This window comes from Asterias amurensis, chromosome 7, assembly GCF_032118995.1.
Source record: "Asterias amurensis chromosome 7, ASM3211899v1".
Taxonomy (NCBI): Eukaryota; Metazoa; Echinodermata; class Asteroidea; order Forcipulatida; family Asteriidae; genus Asterias; species Asterias amurensis.
This window is the reverse complement of record NC_092654.1, coordinates 12,905,071-12,927,488: the sequence shown is the minus strand read 5'-3', so window position 1 is coordinate 12,927,488 and position 22,418 is coordinate 12,905,071. Positions and strand designations below refer to the sequence as shown.

Sequence of the window (22,418 nt, the reverse complement as noted above, 5' to 3'; positions counted from 1 at the left end):
AACAACTGCTTGGTAGCAAGCACTGCAACTGTTAATATTTTGAGAGTATTTTCTGAGATTGAAGTAATATGGTTTTGCTGAAACTTGTTCAAAACAATTCAAATCTGAGATACGCTTCATGCGTGAATTGTTCTGAGATATCTGAGGGTTGGTGTTCGTTCTGGATGGACGTGATGTTCTTGTGAAAATACTGGGTTTGAGAAAGACTTTTCAAGGGTTGAAACATGATGCCATTAACCAAACAATTGTTTTCCATTCATATTATCTCATGTTGGTCGGTAAGCACTTTGCGATCAGGTTGGTGTAGTGGTGTCTCGCCCCGCCTTCCAAATCTGGAACCCCGGTTCCAATACCAACCGGGGGCACTATGTGGATTGGGGTTTTCAGTCCCTACTTGACTGTGTGAGGTTTCCCTGGAATAATTCTCTGTATTTTTGTATCCCACATCTCAAACTAAAATTCTTCCCGCTTGACTCTAAAAAGAGCATGCCGTTGACAGATATCGAAAATCAATTGTTGGGGACAAAAATCGGGCCATGTAAAATTAACCATTGAGAAAATTGCTTGCCAAATCAAGTGCTTATAAATTACCTACGTACTCAGTGTAATGTTTTTTTTCTCTGAACAGATAAAGTGATCGTGGGTGGCTTCAATGGTATCTTGCGTATTTATCAGCCCAAAGGCTCTAGGGTTGAGGCTAACAAGGCAGAGGAAGTCCTCCTGGAGACGCAGTTACCCCAGCCGATCCTTCAGGTGGAAGCAGGACGATTTGTCTCGTGAGTTTCCCATAAATCAAATATAAGGCTGTAGTAGTGTTTACTTGTGTGAATAGTGTCGAGGTCGCAACTATTGCTTGTTTTATCCAGTCGCGACTACCGCTTGTCAACTACCCGGTGTGACTATTGATGTGACATGTTTACAAAGTTCAGCTAACATTTAAACAGTCATTTAAAGGAAAGATACACGTTTGGTAATTGTCAAAGACCAGTCTTCTCACTTGGTGTATCCCATCATAACCATAAAATAACAAGCCTGTGACAATTTGGGCTCAATTGGTCATCGAAGTTGCAAGAAAATGATGAAAGAAAAAACACCCTTGTTGGACGAAATTGTGTGCTTTCAGTTGAGAATAAAAGACTTCTAGCTAGAAGTCTTTTATTATTTTAGTGAGAAATAACCTCTTTCTCAAAAACTATGTTACTTCAGAGGGAGTCGTTTCCCACAATGTTTTTTACTATCAACAGCTCTTCAAAGCACGTTACCAAGTCAGTTTTCAAGTTAATATTTGTTTTGAGTAATTACCAAACGTGTACCTGCCCTTTAATAACCTTTAACACCAAGAATGAAAGCTCTCCTTAACACTGTTACTACCCCTTTGCATCATGCCTAAGCTTTTCTCAACCCATCTCGACTCCTTAGAAAAATGCAGCACAGACAGCAAAATGGGCACAAAGGTTGCTTCTCAATCACATCTTCAATCATCACCCACATCGGGACACATTAACTTCTGGGTGATAAGAAGTACATAAGTTTCCTACCAAAGTACGCAAGTGCCATACTTGCCCACATTCCAGTGACTCAGACATTGTAACTCAAGTCCAATGTGCTAGTTGGCATAGTCTATAGACCAATCCGACGAAACAAAATTGGTAGCGCCTTCTATTGAAAAATTACCAACTGCGGTGTCTTTTTGTGCACAAACTAGGCATTGAAGACACCGCAGCAGTGGCGCGCGTTGCTCAATACCTGTGCGCCCGGTGCGCGCCTGGATCTGATGAAGTTCCTGTTGCTACGAAAGCTTATAATGCAGTTTGTTTGACGTAATTAGTTAGTCTTTCAGTGGCTGCCACCATCTTCCTTGTTTCACGCTGAAAGAGTGACAGGAGTAATGTTTTCTTCTCGTCACAATTATAACAAATTGAAACAAATGAATGAAAAACAAAAGAGTTTGAAAGATTGACAAGAGTGCCCAGAGAGTTTGAAAGAGTGACAGGAGTAATGTTTTATAATTATAACAAATTGAAACAAATGAATGAAAAACAAACTTTCTTTATTATTATTATTTATTATTATTAAGTATTATTTATACAGGGTAGCCTCATCAGTGTAAACAATGTTCTTCCTGGGGACCCCGTAGAAAAGCAATACACAGAACAAGAGATAAACAAATACACATGTATAAAGAACAACCCCCACAAAAGCAACAACATCACTCTATACCACCAGGAACAAAACAGAGAGAAAAGGCAAAAAAGCCAATAATGCAAAATAAATCAATGACTCTGTAACCGCCAGAACCTAGAAGTGAATGAAGTCAAGGTTGGCTCATTACGCAATCTCTCAGGCAAACCGTTCCATAAAAGGGAACCTTCGTAAGAAATGCTTCTTTTGCCTTTCTCAGTCCTCACGTTAGGCACACACAACCCATTAATGTCTACAGTATTTCAAAGATGTACTGCTTGATATTAAAAAGGTAAAGTCCAACATATACCTCATAGACATGAACATGGCCCTTTTTACAAAACCACGGCGCCGGCTCCAGAATCGGCTCAGACTAGCTTGGCCCCTCGGCTGTTTTGACATATCTTGCGGGTGCTTTGCGCACGTGGTCAGGGCTTCAGACCAGACAATGGAGCCTGAAGTCAAATCCAAAGCTGAAGCCTTAGATTCGAAAATGGCCTTTGTTTCATCCCAGATTCTTTTCACGAACTGGGGGAAATCCAGAATGATCTTTGAGAAGCTCTTATTATAGCTCCCTAATTACAAACATTTCCTTACAGTTTTTTCATTGGCCCTTGAAATGCAAATCAAGACAGGTTAAAGCTTTTCAATTCCAGGCTGTTCCCTAAAAGGGCTGTTTATAATTTTTGGGTTATATTTGTTTACTTTCAGTGTCTCTGAAAATCTCCATCTTGCTGTACTTCATCCAAGGAAACTGACCGTGTACAGCATATCTGGTGAGTAAGATGTTGACATTCTCCTAATAATTTGTAATGACTGAAAAGATTTAAATAATTTAATAGATGTTAAATTTGCATGGGGGATAAAGAATATTCATTTTGGTTTAACCCATATATATCCATGTTTGTTGTTGAGTTGTGGTTATGAATCCCATGACCAAGTAATGTGCCTGTGACTTTTTTCACAGAACTTGGGAAAGTACTGAGTATACAGTGCTAACAAACATCGGTGTATATTGGTAAAAAAAAAATTAAAAATTCTTTATCCTCTATGCAAATTTGACATCTATTAAATCGTTTGCAGTACACGCTGCTAAAACATAGGATTCAAACTGCCTCTAGCTTTCGGCATTCTCGGTGGTCTAGTTGGTATGACACTGTTCTAGAATTGCACAAGTCGTGGGTTCAAATCCCACCCGAGTGATATGCCTAGGTGATTTTTTTCACAGATTTCGGGAAAGTACCGAGTATACAGTGCTAACAAACATTGGTGTCTATGGGTAAAATCCAAAATTAATATACTTAAAAGATGCTAATTTTGTTTAAACTGTTATAAATTTTTGTTTACTTTGGTCATGTTTTTGATTAGGTACAACTGGTGTAGTGGAGCATGGTAGTCAGTATCACTTGAAGATTATATACGAGCACAACTTGCAGCGGACTGCCTTCAGTCTGGTCGTCGGACCTTTTGGTGGTGTCAAAGGTAACTGTAAGAAATGATCAGCAGGGCTCGGATATTACACTTGACCACAGACCCAATGCAAGTGATTATTAGCATCAGGGCCAAATTTCATAGAGCTGCTTAGCACAAAAATTTGCTAAGCATAAAATTTCTTCCTTGATAAAAACAGGATTACCAGCCAAATTTCCACTTGATTTTCAGGATAAGCAAACAACAGCTGAATGCAACAAATGGAAATTGTGATTGGTAGTCCTGTTTTTATCAAGGAAGAAATTTCATGCTAAGCAAATTTGTGTGCTTAGCAGCTCTATAAAACTGGGCACAGGCCTGTAAATTCTTTACAAGTCCATTGGTCTTGGGATTGTGTGCAAATGATGACTTTCAGTTTGATAGATATAATTCTGTTGTTTATTGAAGAATACCTACCCATAATAGAAATTAAATAAGTCTTGTTGCCTTTTTATTGTAACTCAAAACAGTTCAATTGTACAGCAGTTATTTGTTAGGGATAGAAGGCTCAGTTTGTACAGCGCCAGCACATTAATCCGAAGGTCACAGGTTCAAATCCAGCTCTAGTAAATTTATCTTTGTTCGACCCCCAAAGTCTATCAAATTTTCCCAGCCAGTTTCCCTCATGGTATATTTACTTTTTTTTCCCCGATTTTTTTGCCCTTTTGAAAAATCTGAAAAAGATGTATTAAATACTCTGATTTGTGTATAAGAGCCTACTCGGTGTGTACATGAAGGTCAGTCCTTTGACTCTAGAAAATAATTATTCCAAATATCATGTCTGTTATAAGTTTGCAACAGCTAATTCTATTTGAAAAAATTGTGATTAAACAGCTTGATATGTTTATTTGAGCCTACATGATGTGTACATGTACATGTAGGTCAGCCCTTGGACTCGATAAAATATTCCTACTTTTTTTCCAATGACCAAAAATCTTGCCTGTAAGAAGTAACTACAAATACTAAATAGTAAACTTGTGGGTACAACTATTTATAATATCTCTGTTGAGGGAGTGTTGGCTCTGAAAAGAGCCGGTTGGGTCTCGACGTTTCAAACAGTATACTCTGCTCGTCTTCAGGAGAATGCTGGACTACTGTTAGTGGTGGAGCTTAAGTAGGGCCAGGGCGATGCACATTTGGGCGGGAAGTATCCAAGCTGTTCTTGGCAGGTGAAGCGTGTGAGTTGGTTGCTGCCTGTAATTGATTTGCAACAGCTAATTTTATTATATCTTTATTCGACAGGTAAAGATTTCTTATGTATCCAGTCCATGGACGGCGCGGTCTCCTTCTTCGAGCAGGAGAGTTTCTCCTTCAGCCGGTTCTTGCCGGGGTTCCTCCTGCCCGGGCCGATCAGATACGTCCCTCGGACCGACTCCTTCATCACCGTATCCTCAACCTGGCAGGTTGAGAGTTATAAGTACCAGGTGCTCGCCGTGGCTACAGATGTGAAATCCAAAGCTGAGTCTCAGTCAATCACATCTGGGAAAAGAATCACTGTGAGTAAATTTAAGGCACTGGACATTCTTGGTAATTACTCAAAATAATTTTTGGCATACAAAACTAATTTGGTAATGAGCAATGGGGAGCTGTTGATAGTATAAAACAGTGTGAAAAGCGGCTCTCTCTGAAGTAACAAAGTTTTTGAGAAAGCGATAATTTGTCACTCAAATTTCAAAATACCTTTTTCAGGCACCTGAAAGCACACAAATTTGTGCAACTAGAGTGTTTTTTGTTCATTATTTTCTTGCAACTTCGATGACCGATTGAGTCTAAATTTTTACAGATTTGTTATTTCATGCTTATGTTGGGATATACCAATTGAGAATACTAGTCTTTGAAAAGGTGTCCAGAGGCTTGTGATTGGTCAGTGCATACAATACCAGAAACTTGTGATTGGCTATAAATGCACATAGCATAATAGTACTATATTGTCCTGATTGGTTTTATTTTGATGGCAGATGGACTGGTCATACAACCTTGGGGAGGCAGCTCTGGACCTCAGTGTAACAACGTCAACGCAGGGGTCAACATCAATCATGGTTCTTGGTAAGTCATACCAACCTTTACAGAACTCAAGTATATTTTGGGTAGCCAGGCATTTGGAAGCCAATTTTTTTTTTTTTTTTTGGTGGAGTAAATTGTATTGTTTTTAAAAGTTTTCATGGGCTCTTGAACTTTTCTGCTATCTGACCATTTATATTATCCGCTACAGCTACGGCTATGGCTAGATGTCATCATGCATTGAAGTATAGTACGTCCTTAGCTACACCATTAGCAACAGCTGAAGCCGCCAATTCGGATACGGCCTTAGTTTTTAAAGACAGTGGACACTATTGGTAATTGTCAAAGACTAGCCTTCAAAGTTGGTGTATCTCAACATATGCATAAAGTAACAAACCTGTGAAAATTTTAGCTCAATTGGTTATCGAACTTTTGAGATAATAATGAAAGAAAAAAACACCCTTGTCAAACGAAGTTGTGTGCATTTAGATGGTTGATTTCGAGACCTCAAGTTCTAAATCTGAGGTCTCGAAATCAAATTCGTGGAAAATTACTTCTTTCTCGAAAACTATGGCACTTCAGAGGGAGCCATCTCTCACAATGTTTTAAACCATCAACCTCTACCCATTACTCGTCACCAAGAAAGGTTTTATGCTAATAATTATTTTTGAGTAATTACCAATAGTGTCCACTGCCTTTAAAGCATACTTCTCGAAGTAGTAAATATGAGTACACTAACAAACAGCCATTATTTCTTTTGTTTTTTGTTTGACTACCCCAGGCGAGCGATCCATTGTCTGTTTGAAGGACACAGGTGCAATCAAATTCATGAAGAAATTGGAATACAGTCCGAGCTGTTTCTTCCCTCATGGAACTTGTGAGTATCGGAGTTTTGTTTTGTAGGTCATTTCATAAAAGGTGTTCATAATGGAATTGCTAAACTGATGTTCATAATGTAAATGCTAAACTGAAGTTTGTGGTTAGGTAACTTCCAGAATTATCTATTATTATTGGAAGAACGTTTTTCTTACTCATGAATTTCAATTTGTTTTCTCCCCCAATTTAACACTTTATCTACACCTGATAGGTATTGTAACTCCTCATCAGTTTAAAAATAGATATGCAGAGCTTTGTTGAATTATGAGACCCATTTTTAGTAGCATAACCATTTTATATTATAACGTTTCAATTGGGGTGAGCAAGTTTGGCAATGCAAAGAGTTTTGTTTGTTGGGGTGTTGTTGTGTTTTGTTTTGTCTTATTGAGGGCTAATTCATGTATTAAACTATTCATCTGTGCGTTTTAAAATCTCATTTGGGGTGAGGGCAAAAATGGTCAAGAGTTCTGAGTTCTAAAGAAAACAAACTTGGATATGACCTCAAAACCATAGCCCTCTGCACGCTGTTCATCAATAGATCAATCAATCGTTAAATTATAAGGCGCTACTCCAACAGTCGTTGCTCATAGCGCCGTACAGTAGGCTTTTGAAAAAAGATGAGATTTAAGCAAAGTTTTGAAATTTGCTAGTGAAGTAGATTACCTGATGTTCTGAGGAAGATGATTCCACATCCTTGGTGCTGCCATAGAAAAGGCACGATCCCCCCATGTTTATTTCAAACATTCTCTGTCAATTATTTGTTTGCAAATGGAAACAATTAAAGTAAGTGATGACTGTGGAATTTGTTCTTCTCTGTCCCTCTCCCTGTCTGTCCAGCCTTGGAGACAAGTATCACTTACATGGTGGCAACGCATACTAGTCAGCTGTTGATATACCAGGATGCTACACTGAAATGGGCATCCAAGCTGGAACATATACCTGTGGCCATTAGAGTTGGCCAATTCCAGTAAGTATAATAATAGTGGCTTCTTGTATGGCGCGCATATCCGTCACTCGGTGACAATTAAGGAACTTTAGTATACACTAATTTCCTGCAAGATATGCAGGACGATGTTTGAACTATAAGACCTAATCCTTTTAAAGCACCATGTAATAGTTTACAAGGTGCTGTGGCGCAGTATGCTGCCAATCAAAGCAGGACAACCGACAATACAAGCTAACAACCAAAAAAGACTTGTGCAGTCCTAACAACAATACATTACACTCTCAAACTTGATTTTTTTTTTACTGTTTTGCTTTGCAGAGATCTGAAGGGCGTGATGACGACACTAGACGACCAGGGTCATCTGGTGTGCTCCTACCTCGGCACCGACCCATCCATGTTTGTCACCCCCACCACCGAGTCGCGCGATATCAATTACGAGGAGCAGGACATGGAGATGAAGAAACTACAGAGAGCCATCAAGGATTCTGCCTCAAAACAAAGTAAGAGGATGTTAACTTGAAGAGGGGCTTCCAAGGTCAAATTCAAATCCAAGGAAAAATTTTCACTCTATAATCCCTCTTTACGTCTGTCAGAACAGAACTGTTAAATTCCATGGTGTTACCGCAAATCTCACTTGATTGTATCTTCTTCATGGGGAATTAGTTTACAGTTTCTTCTTTTACTTAAAATTATTCTCAACACTTTTTGCCTCAATACAAAACTAAGTAGTAGTCCCAGCCGATTTCCTACCTTCCACCCAGGTAGTAGTTAAAAAGCAAGACAGTTCTTTTTAGAACTGAAAAAGTCTCCAAATTAAAAAAATCTACGCTTCGGTAGTATAATATAAAGCAAGACAAGTTCTCAATGAACCTAATCTACCTGACAAGTAGATATACACATGGTGTTACCGCTAACCAAATATTTATTGATACCTCACCATGCAATGCCTCAAAATTCATTTGCAATACTAAGTTCTGGACAAAGTACTTATCATGTATTTTTATGGTGATTGTTTTCCAGATTTGCTGCCCAAGAAGGTCGATGAGGAAGAGTTGAGGTTAGAGGTCATTGTGCCGCCCAATCTAGACAGCACCTCGGTAAGTTGAACCAATCAAGTCACAAATAAAATCACAAGATGACATGGCCTCCCAGAGGTTGTCTGCAACACTCATCAAAAATTAAAGTTTGAAGAAAAAAAAACAGACATGATATTCTTCCTATACTTTGGTCTGTTTTCTGATTTTTTTTTGCCCTTGCAAAAATCTGAAAAACTGTTTTTAGTCAAGTAAGAAGTAAGTGGAAAAGAATTATTTCTATTCATATAAGTCATGCATTCTTCAGGTTTTTGTATCTAAATTGAATGCCAGTCGGAGTGACTTCATTTTTCTTTTGTGTTTGTTGGCATTATCGACAGAGCTATAACACTGAATACAACCTGCAAGCATAGTCCTATCGATTGTAGAACTACTGGCAAATTTTGTTGAACAGAAGTTCTCCATACATTATTTTGGAGAAAAGTACAGTTTAAGATTTTAATCGCTTTTCAACACAAATTACTTTGGTTTCCATTTCTTTGCGCCAAATGCCTGCCAATAGCTACTCCTTGTATTTATATTTATATTTATTTCATTTCTCGGGAATAAAAAGTACAATAATGCACACGCCGCACCGGTATAGCTATTGCCAGTAACCCCAACTTTATTTTTGTGTGTGCCAAAAACAATCCAAAAGGTGTACAAGTATTTCACAGAGGGAGCAACGGTAAGACACTGCACTGCATGTAACAGACAAACAACAGCATGGTTTGATGTGTTTTGCATAACATACATATTCATATAAACTAACCTTGGATGGTGGTGGAACCTATTCTTTACTGTGCACAAGTTCATGAATGATACTGAATAATGCAGTGACCACAGGTTGATTATATGCTTAATGTTTAGCTGTGATTGGCTGGTAAACCTTATGATGTAGAGCATTATTTGCATCTTTTTTGAATAACTGCATACATTTGCATGTAAAATAGCCATCTCTGGATAAATGAACCCAGAACAGTTTGGTTGGTCAGAGCTACCTTTTCCTTGGATCAGTAACACTCCTTTCCCTCCCTTTTAAAATATGTTTTATAATACTTTTATTTATTTATTTATTATTGTACCTTGGCCTAAAAAGATAAGGAAAATCCCAGGGCCACGTGGTAAAATATAAAGGATATGTTACTGTCACACTGATATCTACACAACAAGTATTTTCTTTCAAGGACCTGCAGATTTTTGACCTAAAGTCCTATGGCATATTGACTGTCCATTAATTAATCACCAAACATTTGTTCTCATTCACTTTAACACTGAAATATTTATTCATATTACATTTAACACAGAGATAACCAACACAATAACTGACCAACCACATTCATTGTGACCCCCACTGTACTCACTGACCCATATATAAACCATGTAACCTTTATTTATTAAAGGAGTGACCTTGCCAGGGATGTGATTTCTCCGTTTTTAAATGGAATTTCGGTTTAAAAAAACACAAAACATTTAAAGATAAAATTCTAATTTTTTTTAGATATAAGTTATCACACAAGCACGAGTGGAATAAGAAAAATATAGCGCTTCTGCTTTGGCCAACTCGGATATGGGATACAGACGCGCTTTATTTTTTCCCATTTCCAAAAGCGCGTATGTGATAACGTATTTATCTTCAAGCAAACTTGGCGCATGACATAGATATAGAACGCACAAGATACAGATAATGATATGGGCTGTGCAAAATTGGTTTATATCACCATTCCATTCTGCAAATCTGATTGGAGGTTTAGCGCGCACTTGAAGATAAAACCATATAATAACGCGGCTTTTAAAACCCAAGATAAATGTATACATGCATTGGGCTTCATTCTCGCAAGTTTTCGAGCTCGGTAGCTTTCGCATTCAGTATTTTTCTAAACAGCCTATCATGTCCCTGCCTTGTACCTTCCAGGGCGTTTTGGGCAGGCAAGATACTTTACTAGTCAAAACCGGAATCTTTACATTTTGTGTTATAATTTCCATGTAAATTCAAGAGTTACAAAAATAACAGCTGTACAAATTTTGAGATGCCATGTCCCCTTTCCTCATATTAAATGATGATAATAATCAGACAGTGCGATCTCCATTAATTGGAAGTTATGATGTTGTCTTCCATTGGGCTGTGCACAGATCATGGCCCAATTTCATAGACCTGCTTAAGCAAAAAATAATGCTTTTTTAAAACCAAATTCTGCTTGGCAAAAAATAAGCAGGATACCAGTCACAGATTTTACATTGGATTTTAGCTGGTAACCATAATTTTGTTGTGCTTAGCTACTTTTTTTGTGCTTTAGCAGCTCTATGAAATCGACCCAAGCCTGCATGAATTCCATGTAGGCTTTTTGGCAGGCTTTTTTCTGTCACAGGTAACATGATCAACATCGCATACCCACAGCAATCTTGTGCTAGCAAACTAATATATGTAGCAAATTACACATCCTATACATTGCAATTGAAAGCACATGGAAAGCACATGTACGTGACAGCCATCTACAATCAATACTTAAAGGCAGTGGACACTATTGGTATATTACTCAAAATAATTATTGGCATAAAACCTTTCTTGGTGACGAGTAATGGGGAGAGGTTGATGGTATAAAATACTGTGAGAAACGGCTCCCTCTGAAGTGCCATAGTTTTCGAGATAGAAGTAATTTTCCACGAATTTGATTTTGAGACCTCAGGTTTAGAACTTTACATGTAGGTCTCAAAATCAACCATCTAAACGCACACAACTTCGTGTGACAAGGGTGTTTTTTTCTTTCATTATTATCTCGCAACTTCGATGACCGATTGAGCTCAAATTTTCACAGGTTTGATATTTTATGTATATGTTGAGATACACCAACTGTGAAGGCTAGTCTTTGACAATTACCAATAGTGTCCACTGCCTTTAACAAGAGAAAATAGAACTAGCTGTTGCAAACTGCTCACCTTCTTATGTATCAAAAGGACTTACATGTATGGATTAAATGCAAAACAAAGTAAGGGGCCAATGTTTCTAAACAGTACTTACATGTAACAAGATATGTACATGTTTTGTATGGAAAATCTTAACCACTCTTAACAGGTGATAATTTCTTCATAACTTCGTACAATATACTTATTTAAAACACTCTAACAACTGTGCAAGTTTTGCGCATATTTGAACAACGAGCACTGGACACCTTTGGTAATAATTGTCAAAGACCAGTCTCCTCACTTAAAGGCAGTGAACACTATTGGTAATTGTCAAAGACTAGCCTTCACAGTTGGTGTATCTCAACATATGCATAAAATAACAAACCTGTGGAAATTTGAGCTCAATCGGTCATCGAAGTTGCGAGATAATAATGAAAGAAAAATAACCCTTGTCACACGAAGTTGTGTGCGTTTAGATGGTTGATTTCGAGACCTCAAGTTCTAAATCTGAGGTCTCGAAATCAAATTCGTGGAAAATTACTTCTTTCTCGAAAACTGCGTTACAGAGGGAGCTGTTTCTCACAATGTTTTATACCATCAACCTCTCCCCATTACTCGTCACCAAGAAAGGTTTTGTGCCAATAATTATTTTGAGTGTTTACCAATAGTGTCCACTGCCTTTAATACAAATCTGTGAAAAAATTGGACTCAATGATCATCAAAGTAAGTTTTTTGCTATCAAATATTTTGATTAATTACGAATGGTGTCCAGTGCCTTTAAATTGCACAAGTTTGTTTCCTTTCCACGTTAAAGTAATGTACACAAAACCAGAGTGTCCCAAAAATGTTTCAATAGATGTGAAACTTGCATGACCTAATGAGATTGATTGAGTTGTTCAACTTCTGTGTATTACATTTTCTTATTTGCCAAAATCTATTTCCCTTGAGACTTACGGAAGGTTATCTAACCTAAACCTAATTGATTCTTATCTATTTCCTTTACTGTCTGTAAACTCTCTTTGGTTTTGATTTATCCCCGGCAGAATGCTACGGAAACTGAAGTGGAGGACAGTGACCCCATCCCATCCATCACAGTCAAGGTCAGTTGCCTCATTTCTTATTTTTAATGTTTAAGTAAAATTTTGTTAGTAAAAATAAATAAGTTATGTTCAAATGTTCAAGTTTTGATAAGGAAATTTTCCTGTCACAGTGTTTGAGTACGCTTTTCGCAACTCTGGCCAACTTGATATGAACGATTTTTTTTTTTTTTTTTCTTTTTTTTTTAAACAGACTACTTGTATATGATGTTTGTTTTTTGTAAGTGGCCAAATAAATAATAATATTTATTGATAAAGTGCCATGTGCACTTCAGTGTCGATCTCAGCACCTATCAAGACGTCATCTTTATTATTATCATTAAAGACACTGGACACCTTTGAAAATCGTTAAAGACCAGTCTTCTCACTTGGTGTGCATCTCAACATATGCACAAATTAACAAACCTGTAAAAATTTGAACTCAATTGGTTGTCGAAGTTGCGAGATATTAATATATAAAACAATTATTTACGTTTTTTGTTTGTACAGTTGGTTCTGAAGAGCAACAAGAGTCTACCCAACGTTCGTCTGTTGATCTATTGCCCTTACCCACTCTCTGCTAACCAAAGTACTTTCACCTTCCCATTCATCGGTAAGTATCTGGGTAGAAAGTTGAAAGAATCATTTTTCTTTCTTCCATGGTCACGTAAAATAGCCCAACTGAAAAATGTTTTTTTTTTTTTATAAGATAATATATCTTGGTAAGTTGAGTTGCTTTTCCCATTTCAAAGTTTCAAAGGCATACTATGTATGCATCTAAATGTATATAACTTTACCTGTTCGGGCCTCTTTTACACGGCCCTCCCGTTTTTATGGCAAACAGCTTTTCTCTGTACTTGCTTGTCTCAAATATAATTTTTTTTAGTTAGGCTGATTAAACAATTATAAAGAGTATGGTCACATACTGCTTTTGCCGAGATGTAGAACAAAGGGCCATTCCAACAGCTTTATCCCACATACTGCATCTCTTTGGAACTCCTTGCCTGGTGGATGTTTCAATCTATAATACAACTAGACTGTTTTAAGAGGAATGTCAACTTCTACCTTCACCTCCCTATTTTCATCTTTAATATTTGTCTTCTTGTAACCCCTTACCAAGAGTGGCTTTTATTCTTTCTTGTAGCCCCTTACCGAAAGTGGCTTTTAGCCTTGTTTAGGGGCAAACTTGCATTTTTTTTTCTTCAATTGCCTCATCGATGATAACTATGCATGTATGTTAGTTTGACTCCTTGTTTGTTTGATTTTTTGTTTGTTTGTTTGTTTGTTTGTTTGTTTGTTTGTTTGTTTGTTTGTAGGTGATGCGTCAGCCCCTTCGAGCGTCTTGGTGTCATTCTTTCTCCGCGGGAACTCTCTCCCAGCTAGTCTTACCGCCTCTGCTATGGCAACATACACAACCCCAAAAGGTAATGTATTTTATTGAATGGCAGACATAATTACAATGATTATACTAGATTTGATTTTGTTTAGCGCTTTATCACACCCTTAGGGGGTGTATGAAAGTGCTTAGTATTTTGTCCTGTAAGGTATGTTGAGCTACGTTTGTGTGCGAGACCTATGATTCCTTTGTAGCACCATGTTGGTTTACAGGGTGCTGTGGAGCAAAATGCTGCCGATAACTAGAGCAAGGTAGTCGAAACGTTGAGATCAATTAAGAATTCGCTGTGTGGTAGTGAAGTTAACAATGAGAGTCCCCTCGATCCACTATCTGAAAGTGGTTGTCCCTTCAGAACTGAGAAGTCTCCTGAATTCCAAAAACTTACTCCCCAGTAGTAGTGCTGGGCGAATAGTGAAATTTTGATATTCGGATACCGCTGGCCAACTATCCGAAATTAACCGGATATTCAAATTTTGAATGAGATCTTATGGGCGGATTGATATTAGTTTTAGACAGTGTCACTCGGTTCATTCATAAAAATCACCGGATCTAATTTAAAGATGGCAATTTGCTTTTTCTTTTGATCGTGATTGACTCTACGTGAAGGTCAACTTTCGTAATCTTTGAACAAATTACGTCAGAAATGTCATTGTTTTAACTCTTCACGGAGGTGAGCATAGTTAATACTTAATTTATGCTGTTTTATGCTCTGTTAATAGAAGTTTCATAAGAATTCAGACAAAACATTCCTATCAGTTGTCGCCCGACGTTCGCGGATATTCGGATATTAAAAGAATATCCGTTTACTTGGTTGTAATTACAGAACTATCCAGTTTATAAATAGGTACTCGCGCCCTATGCGGATATCCGGTTAAGAAAAAAAAGGCATTCGCGGTTACGGATAGGAAAACCTATTCGCCATTAACCGGATATTCAAATAATTCGCCCAGGCCTACCCAGTAGTAGAGAAGTCTCTTGAATTTTGAAAAATCTACTTCGCGGTAGTAGAACATATAGCAATAAAAGTTCTCAAAAGAACACAATCTACCCAGCAGATATACACATGGTGTCGCCGCAATAACAAATATAAATTGATCCCTCACCATGTCGTGCCTCAAATTCAATATGAGTCTCTTGATCTTGTCACATTCGCAGGAGCCCCTCGAGTTGTCCGCAGTGACATCGAACTCCCGTTGAAGTTGGTCGTCAAGCCGTGCCCTCCTGTCAAGACTGCCACCTACAAAGTCACCATCGATAGCAACAGAAACGCTGCCAATCTCAATGACATATTTCCAGGTAAAAAACCCCTAAATATATCTCTGGGGCCGATGTCACAAAGCAATAAAACTCATCGCAAGACAAATTTTCAGTACCACCATAGTGATTTGTGTTGTAGCATCACGTTGAACTTAGCACCTACGATTGATTTGCAGTTACAATCAATCCTAGATCTTTGTGAAATTGGCCCCAGATTCACTTGTTTCCAAAAAGCAACCTACGTCTCGTGTTCTCCGATCATCGTCTACCGCCCACCTGGATTTCAACGCTGGTCCTATCACTCGCTTCAGAAAGTGCGCCTGTTCAATTGCTACACCAACTCTCTGGAACAACCTTCCTGTCCACATACGTGCCTCCACTCGATGGACTCATTTAAGACTGAACTCAAAACCCACTTATTTAGAAATATCTAAGCTTGTTACAGTTTCAGCTAATTCTCCCACTTTTTATTTTTTATTTTCTTTTAATTTTTGATTTTCAGATCTGCTTGGACCCAGTGCTGGAGGCCCGGGTCAAGCTCTTGGTTTTCAGATCATCGGAGGGCCAAAGGTCACCATCCTAGCATCCAAATCATCTCGTAAGTTGATTTACCCAACCGTCAGTAATTGGGATTTCATCTCTTAATGAGTTTGGGTGGTTCTGAAAAGAACCACTGGTTTCAACTCAACATTTCTAACAGTATGCTCTGATCGTCTTCTGGAAGAAGCGACAAATATTCTTACAAATAAAGCTACTGAGTCATTGCACTGATGTTGCTTTAGCGCTTGAAACTTACACTGGACCACAGGCTTAAGGCCAATGGTTTTATAGAGCTGCTTAAGCAAGCCAAAAATATTGTTTGCCATTTTTGTATGCTTGGCATAATTTTGTTTTGCTTAGCAATAATTTTGTGTTTAAGCGGCTCTATGAAACTGGGCCCAGGTGGTTACTCGAGGTAATCCAGGGTTTAACCTCAAGTTACATGAAAGGGTTTTGGTAACTTTTGTTGATCAGTTTTTGGGCAATGACATGAATTCCTACTTGCTGTGAATGAAGATGTATGAAATATATTGAGAGGAAAACAAGTTTTTGAGGGGAAAAAGGTGAAAATCACAGAGCAATTTTGAGGAGAGCCGCGTAAATTGGTTGTACATTCTAAAGTAATTTTTGTCACACTGAAACGCTTGTTTAAAGACAGTGGACACTATGGGTAACTACCAAAGACCAGTCTTCTCACTTAGTTAATCTAAACATATGCATAAAATGACAAACCTGTGAAAATTTGAGCTTAATTGGACGTCAAACTTGCGAGATATGAATGAAATAAAAAATAACCTTGTCACACGAAGTTGTGTGCTTTCAGATGCTTGATTTTGAGACCTCAAATTCTAAACTTGAGGTCTCGAAATCAAACTCGTTAAAAATTACTTCTTACCAAAAACTTAGTTACTTCAGAGGGAGCCGTTTCTCACAATGCTTTATACTATCAACATCTCCCCTTTACTCGTAACCACGTAAGGTTTTATGCTAATAATTATTTTGAGTAATTACCAATAGTGTCCACTGCCTTTAACTTCTGTTGTGGCAGGAAAAAGGTTTGCTAATGTTTGTTGGGTGTGTTGACGTTTCAGAGCGCTACAGGTTGCAGTCTGACGTATTTGAATCCATGTGGCTCATCATGCAGTCCTTCATAGACAGGATCAAGTCCTACCAGAGAAGCAGTGGAATCAAGGACTTTGAGGTGTCCTATGCAGGGACTATTCCATTAACGGAGTACTTTGAACTCATTGACACCCATTTAGAGGTAAGACTCCATGTTACAGCAGTCATGATTTAAGGTGAAAAGGTTTGAATCTCCTTGATCAACTAAAATAATGCTTTTTCTTCAACCCTTTCATGCAGCATGTTTTTAATGGTCAATGGAGCATGATATGGACCCGTTAAGTGTTTGTTCTTTTTTTTGCAAATGGCACCTTCCTACCCCCCCCCCCCCCACAAAAAAAACACACTAAAAAACCCTGGTTACAATAGCATGTGGCCATACAAACTATTTTTTCTGAAGGGATTTAAACCAGTCGCTAGCGATCGGTCGGCGTATGAAAGAGTTACAACAGTTTCATTGTGAAAGTGTGGAAAGGCCATTTACAATTTTAGCAAAGTGTACTTTCATTAGAAAATGCAGAAGGTGAACATTAGTGCTGGGCGAATAGTGAAATTTTGTTTTTCGGATACCGCTGGCCAACTATCCGAAATTAACCGGATATTCGAATAGCTTTTTCGCCGCAAGAGGGCGCTATTCGTTTGGGAATGAGATCTTATGGGCGGATTGATATTAGTTTTAGACAGTGTTACTCGGTTCATTCATAAAAATGACCGGATCTAATTTAAAGATGGCGATTTGCTTTTTGTTTTGATCGTGATTGACTCTAAGTGAAGGAAAACTTTTTTAATCTTTGAACAAATTACGTGTGAAATGTCATTGTTTTAACTCTTCACGGAGGTGAGCATAGTTAAATACTTAATTTATGCAGTTTTATGCTGTCTTTTAATAGAAGTCTCATAAGAATTCAGACAAAACATTCATATCAGTTGTCGCCCGACGTCCGCGGATATTCGGATATTAAAGAATATCCGGTTACTCGGTTGTAATTACAGAATTATCCGGTTTGTAAATAGGTATTCGCGCCCTATGCGGATATCCGGTTAAGAAAAAAAAGGCATCCGCGGTTACGGATAGGAAAACCTATTCGCCATTAACCGGATATTCGAATAATTCGCCCAGGCCTAGTGAACATGAATATTTTTAAGAAGTACACCGTTGTGCTTTCCCTGTTAATCCAGAAAGGTTAAAAGACTAACTAATTACATAACAACTCATTGGCTTTTGTAGCAACAATTGCTTCATCTTGCATCTGATGAAGTAGTTGTTGCTACATGTACATACATACAGTACAAACGTACATACAGGCATTTTGTATTCAGCTAAAAAAGCTTATGCTGTTTTTTATTTAATTAGTTAGTCTATAAGTGCTACTACAACCTTTCTTGTTTTATCTATCTGACAAACAAGGCAATCTTTTATTATATAAATCCAAGATATTTATACAGTGCCAGAGTGGGCTCTGAAGTAGGCAATCACGGCATTAGAATAAGTTTTTCCTGGTGATGACCATATTGTTTGCTCTCCCTGTAGCTGAGGATAAACGCGGAGCGCTACAAGGAGTTGTTGGATCAGAGAGCTCGGCAGTTCAGGGCTATCCAGCGAAGGTTACTGACAAGATTCAAAGACAAGACACCGTCTCCTTTGTCTAATCTAGACACACTTCTTGATGGGACATACAGACAGGTAAGAATCAAACTATAATCCAGGAAAGTTTTATTTATCAACTGTGAACTAAACATTCAAAAAAGTCCCCCAAAAACCAAAGCTCTCTTTGTGGAAAAGGAAGTAGTCACCGCACTTCTCGAAAAATGATTTTGTTTTTTTAAAGAACAGCAAGTACAGAGGTAAGTTGCATTGCAAACAACGGGATGAAAGTGTAAAAAGAGGCTAAGATAGGACATGTTATATTCATACCCATGCATAATATGTCTTTGAAACGAAACTTTGAAATGGAAAAAATGCCCTCAACTCTTCCCAGAAATGATTTTCTGTTCACAGATTTCCTCAGGCTTGCAAATGAAATCTTGGTTCAATTTCCAAATATATGCAGGCCTTAAACTTCGCTCTTGAAGGGGCACAACAATTTTCTTCTGGTAAGGATCACTTCTTTGAGGAAAATTTAAAAGAGCACCAAAGCAAAAGCATGGGGCACCACTGCAATTATTGTGGGTGCATTGGGTTATTTCGAGCGATGAATTAAGCCCCGGTTCACGCTTCATGTGAATACAAAGCGAATTTGACGTCACAACTCTCCTTTTCGCAAAGACATTTGAAAGTGAGTTGAGCACAGTTGAACTGTTGCAAATTATTCGTTGTGAATTTGTGGTTTCAACATTCGCTTCGCATTCGCAGGAAGTATGAGCGGTCTTTAGTATTGATAAGGCATGTCATTTCGTACTCGAGCAGTTGTCAAAAAAGTCAAAAGCGCAATTTTGGAATTTTATATCTATCAATTTCACCTAAAATCAAATTTGAATTGATATTTCTTTATCCCAGATCTTAAAGTTGGCTGATGGTGTAGAGGAGAACCACAAGGCGTTGGTGCGTTGCTCACTGGGTCTGAGCTGCGCCACGCACATGATCATCACCATCATGAAACTGGCCAATGGGATGACGGAGCAAGAGTTTCAGATCCTGAAATCAAGTCTCATGCCTCATGTGGCCTGTGACGGGGAGCAGGTAAAGCAATATAGAAATATTTGTTATCGGCAGACTGAACCTTTTAGTTATAGACCGTATCGAATATCCCTTTTTTTGCTATGAAAGTCACCATCTTGTAGGGCAGGCTGAAAATTGGGCTTAATCTGTTATTTGAGTTTGGAGAAAAAGTGAAAAGCCATACAAATTTTTTCACATGTAAACAAGTTGCCCTTCAAATTTGGTTGTGATAATGGAAATCAGCTGTTATTCTTTAGGTCTTCAGATACAGCACCTTGTAAACCCAGGGTATAAAATAAATGGTCCCATAATTAAAAACCTGCAAATTCTGTATGGAAATGAATTTTAATAAGTGCTTTGAGAGATTCGTAGATGCTACATGAAAACTAGTTATTAATATTGTTATCTCTATGTTTTTCTCGTCAGGGCTGGGAAGAAGCCGTGGATGCCGGTGTAAGCAACCTTCTGCGTACCTGCCTCGCTAAGAAAGCCATAGATCAAGCGGTGAATCCAGCACCATTGACCATGGCCGGCGACGCCTCACGACTCAAGAAACATATCACACAGCTCTCTGAACGTCTCAGTAAAGGAGCCCGTCTGTTTATGGAAGGTCAGACACCACCAGGTCAGTAGTTTTTTATTATTTATTTTTTAGATTTTTTGTTTAATGTCGCCTGACACAGGTACCCATTTATACCCCTGGGTGAACAGAAGCAATTACAGTAAAGTATCTTGCTCAAGGACACAAGTGTCATGATCGGGATTCGAACCCACACTCCTGTGACTTAACCACCAGAACTTAAATTTGATGCTCTTTACCACTCGGTCATGACACCCTACAACTTATTGTAATTTTTCTGTTTTTATTATTATTTTTATAGAGGCAAGAACTGAAACGACTCAGCCAAGAAGTCGTCCTACTTCGTCTACTCCGAGGGACTTTGATTCTGAGACATCGGCACCTGACAGGAGTAAAAGGTAAGGATACCTACCAATGGTGAAAGGGTTAAAACAAATTATATTCTTAATCCTCGATGCAAAACTAACATCTATTAAAGGCACTGGCCACTATTGGTAATTCCTCAAAAAACTTGTTAGCAAGTTAGCAAACAAACTTACTTGGTAACGAGTAATGGTGAGCTGTTGATAGTATTAAACATTGGCTCCCTCTGAAGTAACATAGTTTTTGAGAAAGAAGTAATTTCTCACTAAAATATTTGAAATGATTTTTGGGGTTGAACAAAGAATTGACTAGAGTGGGATTGGAACCAACAACCTCAGGATTAACGTGCCAGCACTCTACCAACTGAGCTATGTAACCCTATGTTGGCGGTGTCCCTATTTTGTCAATATCTTTGTTCGGGGGTGCCAGTCAGAAGCCATTCAACCGCTAACTGCCGTGTAGCCAGGGATCACACCCAAATTACGATACAACCTGGGAAGTGGCAGCCAGGGGGTCACCTTAAGGGGATGCAAATTTTTGTTTCAGATATCAATATAAACCACAAGGGAAACTGACTGGGTAAATTTAGAAATGATTTTTTTGGTTTAACAAAGAATTGACTAGAGTGGGATTGGAACCAACGACTTCCGGATTAGCGTGCCGGCGCTCTACCAACTGAGCTATCTTGCTCTTTGTTGGCAGTGTCCCTCTTTTGTCAATATCTTTGTTAAAATATTTGAAATGATTACAAGACCTCAGCTGAGGTCTTGAATTCAAGCCAAGCATCTGAAAGCACACAACTTGTGCAGCAAGGGTTCTTTTCTTCCGTTATTATCTCCCAACTTCGACGACCAATTGAGAACAAATTTTCACAGGTTTGTTATTTTATGCATATGTTGAGATACACCAAGTGAGAAGACTGGTCTTTGACAGTTACCAATAGAGTCCAGTGCCTTTAAAGGGATTTGATACCTTTTGTAGATCAAGTTTTAAGCCATGACATGAATCGCTACTAACTGTGAAAAAAGATGTATGTATTTGATGTAATTTACCTGTATAAGTTTCAGCTTTATTAGTCGTCAAGTTTTTGAGAAGAAAAAAAAGTGGCGATGTGATAACACAACCAAGTAAGGTTTTAAATTGCCGTTTAAGATAGAATCATTACTTCTTTTATTCCCACTCATAAAATACCCTTTTTGTTTAAAAGGGTAAGAATAAAGGAAAAACTGTAACTGCACTTGTTTTTTATGTTGCAAAACTACTGTAATGCAGAACAAAATCCAATAGTTTGCATTAACTTTTATCACCCTCAGATTGGAGTTCCGTAAGAGCAGCCAGAAGTCACTAATCAACGAGGAAAGTCCCAAGCCCGCACCGTTGAGTAACAACATCCATGCACCAGCAGGCTTACCACCAGGCATTGAAGATCTACCCAGCCCAGGGGGCGAGAACGGCGGCAGTATGAACAGCACAGAGGACTCACCAAGAGGGGGCGGGCTACTAGGCGATCTACCCTCTCTGGGCGGCCCTGGGGTCAGGGGGACAGCTTTACCACCTCTGGGCGGAATGCGTAAGTTACTCACTGTTACAAAGCAGTTGTTACGAAGCAGCTGCGCGTGAATGTTGGGGTATGCTCAGAAATTTTAACAAAAATACCAACTGTTGTGAAGGGGAGTCTATGCTGTTCTAAACAATATTATCAATATTATCGTGAAACTAAAGTGGTCCCAAACATCGGCACAACCGCAGCTTTCTAGTCGGAACAAAAATTATCAACAAAATAGGGAGACCACTGTGGTTTATAACTTGATGTTTGAAATAAAAATGTTGCATCCCCTTAAGTTGATCCTCTGGCTGCGGCTTCCCAGGTTGTATCATTAACTTGGGTGTGATCCCTGGCTACAGCTAACGGCTGTACGACTTCTGAATAGCACCCAAATCAAAGATATTGACAAAATAGGGAGTCCAGAGACA

At 38.4% G+C, this 22,418-nt stretch overlaps 1 protein-coding gene across 2 annotated transcripts in view; it reads left to right on the top strand.

Moving 5' to 3' along the window:
- LOC139939603 (protein PTHB1-like) overlaps positions 1-22,418 on the top strand; it is a 30,066-nt gene that overhangs the window by 2,861 nt on the left and 4,787 nt on the right. Inside the window, exons 3-23 of one of the 2 annotated variants that reach the window (XM_071935622.1) lie at positions 629-776; positions 2,893-2,957; positions 3,550-3,663; positions 4,894-5,147; positions 5,610-5,697; positions 6,434-6,529; positions 7,366-7,495; positions 7,793-7,974; positions 8,495-8,571; positions 9,206-9,235; positions 12,495-12,551; positions 13,038-13,140; positions 13,844-13,951; positions 15,079-15,219; positions 15,683-15,778; positions 16,812-16,984; positions 18,374-18,526; positions 19,340-19,522; positions 19,928-20,126; positions 20,383-20,479; positions 21,758-22,014. In XM_071935622.1, coding sequence (XP_071791723.1) covers positions 629-776; positions 2,893-2,957; positions 3,550-3,663; positions 4,894-5,147; positions 5,610-5,697; positions 6,434-6,529; positions 7,366-7,495; positions 7,793-7,974; positions 8,495-8,571; positions 9,206-9,235; positions 12,495-12,551; positions 13,038-13,140; positions 13,844-13,951; positions 15,079-15,219; positions 15,683-15,778; positions 16,812-16,984; positions 18,374-18,526; positions 19,340-19,522; positions 19,928-20,126; positions 20,383-20,479; positions 21,758-22,014 — 2,751 coding nt within the window. The remainder of the gene's footprint in view (positions 1-628; positions 777-2,892; positions 2,958-3,549; positions 3,664-4,893; positions 5,148-5,609; positions 5,698-6,433; positions 6,530-7,365; positions 7,496-7,792; positions 7,975-8,494; positions 8,572-9,205; positions 9,236-12,494; positions 12,552-13,037; positions 13,141-13,843; positions 13,952-15,078; positions 15,220-15,682; positions 15,779-16,811; positions 16,985-18,373; positions 18,527-19,339; positions 19,523-19,927; positions 20,127-20,382; positions 20,480-21,757; positions 22,015-22,418) is intronic. The other variant, XM_071935623.1, reaches the window with a different exon arrangement.